The sequence below is a fragment of the Eimeria acervulina genome, genomic scaffold (genome assembly GCF_000499425.1).
Source record: "Eimeria acervulina Houghton genomic scaffold, Eah_scaff585, whole genome shotgun sequence".
Classification (NCBI taxonomy): Eukaryota; Apicomplexa; class Conoidasida; order Eucoccidiorida; family Eimeriidae; genus Eimeria; species Eimeria acervulina.
Genome location: NW_013549710.1, coordinates 1 through 2,500, shown reverse-complemented (window position 1 = coordinate 2,500; position 2,500 = coordinate 1). Strand labels below are relative to the sequence as shown.

The 2,500-nt window shown below is 53.1% G+C and overlaps 1 protein-coding gene across 1 annotated transcript in view; it reads right to left on the bottom strand.

Annotated features, from left to right (window-relative positions):
• EAH_00043570 (hypothetical protein, conserved) overlaps positions 1 to 1,125 on the bottom strand; it is a gene marked incomplete at both ends in the record, with an annotated part of 4,903 nt that extends 3,778 nt beyond the window's left edge. The window contains 2 exons of the mRNA XM_013394970.1: positions 1 to 602; positions 682 to 1,125. The exon at positions 1 to 602 is cut by the window's left edge and continues 211 nt beyond it. Of these exons, the coding sequence (XP_013250424.1) occupies positions 1 to 602; positions 682 to 1,125 (1,046 nt within the window). The remainder of the gene's footprint in view (positions 603 to 681) is intronic.
• Between the last annotated feature and the right edge of the window lie 1,375 nt (positions 1,126 to 2,500).

The window sequence follows — 2,500 nt, the reverse complement described above, 5'->3', positions numbered from 1 at the left end:
TTGCTGCTGCTGCTATCGTTGCTGCTCCTGCTGCTGCTGCTGAAGTAAGATGAAGGGAGACACAGAGCAGCATCAAGGTCAGCACCCGGAAGCGCAAGCCCTGTTGCTTGCGACCCGAAGAAGCAGCAGCAGCAACCCGGGAATGCTGCTGCTGCTGCTAGCTGCAGCGTTGCTGCTGCTCGCAGCCGCTGCTGCTGCTCTGTTGCTGTGGGCCGCAGCAAATGCAGCAATTCATACAACTCGATGTGCAGCGCCGTGTAGAAGCAGCGCGGGCGTTGCCGCTGCTGCCGCTGCTGCTGCTGCTGCTGCTGCTGCTCCTGTTGCTTCCAAGGAGGCGGAGAAGCAGCAGCAGCAGGAGCAGCAGCAGCAGCAGAATCTCTGTGCTGTCTTTTTATATCTCTCTCATCGAAGGAAGGAAAATCAGAGACTGACAGCCACGCATCATCTTGTGCTGCTGCTGCTGCTGGTGAGGCATCTGCTGCTGCTGCTGCTGCTGCTGCTGGCTTTGGTGATTCTTCCGTTCCTGCTGCTGCTGCTGCTGCTGCTGCTGCTACCGTAGGGGAGGCTGCCGCCCTCCTTTGCTGTCGGGCAGCAAGCGACTGCTGCAAACAAAACAACAAAGCGCAGCAGCAAGAACCGATCAGCAGGCGCAGCAGCAACAGCAGCAGCAGCAGCAGCAACATAAGCAGGAGCAGCAGCAGCAGCAGCAGCACAACTTGCCTTTATATTCTTTGTGAATTCTGTGTGGCGCTGAGGTGTATAGGCAGCATCCAGCAAATATGCTTCGGGCCCCAAATCCTCCAACGTCCACCCGGCCTTCCCGCTGCTGCTGCTGCTGCTAGTGCTGCCATTGATGCTGCTGCTGCTGCTGCTGCTGCTGCTGCTAGTGCTGCCATTGATGCTGCTGCTGCTGTCGCCGCTCTCGTCGGCTTTGCTGCTGCTGCTGTTGTTGCTGCCGCTGCTGTTGCTGCCGCTCGTCACCAGGAGAGGAGCATCCTCAGCATGCATGTCCTGGTTGCTGCTGCTGCTGCTGCTGCTGTTGCTGCTGCTGGTGTTGCTGATGGTGCTACCCCTGCTGCTGCTGCCGCTGCTGCAAGAAGCAGCTTCCCCAAGGGGACTGACCATCGGCAGGCGAAGTTAAGCTGCAGTCATGCGCTGCTGCTGTTGCTGCTGCTGCTGTTGTTGGTGCCGCTGCTGTTCATGCTGCTGCTGCTGCTGCTGCGGATCCTCTCCGCCCACGCTGCTGCAGCTACTCTTCTGCTAGTGCTGTTGCTGCTACTTCTCATGCTGCTGCTGCAGCTGCTGCTGTACATGCTACTTAGGTGCTGGCACTGATTGCAGCGGTATATCGCTAAGCAGCAGCTGCTGCTGCTGCTGTTGCTGCTGTTGCTGCTGCTGCTGCTGCAGCTATTGCCTCCGTTGGAGCTAGTGCTGCAGCGGTCGCTGCGCCATAGAAGCCTTGGTTACCGCAGCAGCAAACCTCTGCTGCTCAGCAGCAGCAGCAGCTGCTGCTGCTGCTGCTGCCGACGGCAGATTCCCCCTATTGGGGCTGCTGCTGCGCTGCAGCAAAATGAAATCTGCTGCTGCTAGAGGAGCAGCAGGAAGGCACTTATATTATTTTATTTATTTTTTATTTAAATTAATAAACAAATTAAAAAGATTATATATTTTATCTCTTCTTACCTGCTGCATGCATGCAAGACGCAGGACCTGAACATACAGTCCCGCTGCTGCTGCTGCTGCTGCTGCTGCTGCTGCTGCTGCAGGCTGTCTTCTTGCTGCTGCAAAAACAGCAGCAAGAGGACAGGTGTTGACTCGCTTGGGTTTATCTGTTGCTGCTGTCTGCGCTAGTGCCCTTCAAACACGGTGTAGGGTTTAGGGTTTACGGACTAGGGTTTAGGGTTTAGGGTTTAGGGTTTAGGGTTTAGGGTTTAGGGTTTAGGCTGAGACATTCAAACAGGCCAACTGGGGAGAAGAGATAGAGCGAGGAAGAAAGGGTTTAGGGTTTAGGGTTTAGGGTTTAGGGTTTAGGGTTTAGGGTTTAGGGTTTAAAACAAAGCAACGAAGAAGACAAGAAGAGACTGACAGCTAACAAACAAAGACGGAGAAAAAGAAGGTGAAAACAACAAAAACAAACAAAAATAAACAAAAATAAACAAAAAGAGAGACAGAGACAGAGACAGAGACAGACAAAGAAGAGACAGAGAGACAGAGAGACAGAGACAGAGAGACAGAGACAGAGACAGAGAGACAGAGACAGAGACAGAGACAGATAAGAAGAAGGACAGAGACAGAGACGAACAGAGAGAGACAGACAGACAGACAGAGACAGATAAGAAGAAAGACAGAGACAGAGACGGAGACAGAGACAGAGACAGCAAAAGACAAAAAGAGAGACGAAGACAAACAGAGACAGAGATAAAGAGAGACAAAGACAGAGACACATAGAGAGACAGAGACAGATAAAGAGACAGGGAGAGAGACAGATACAAACAAACAT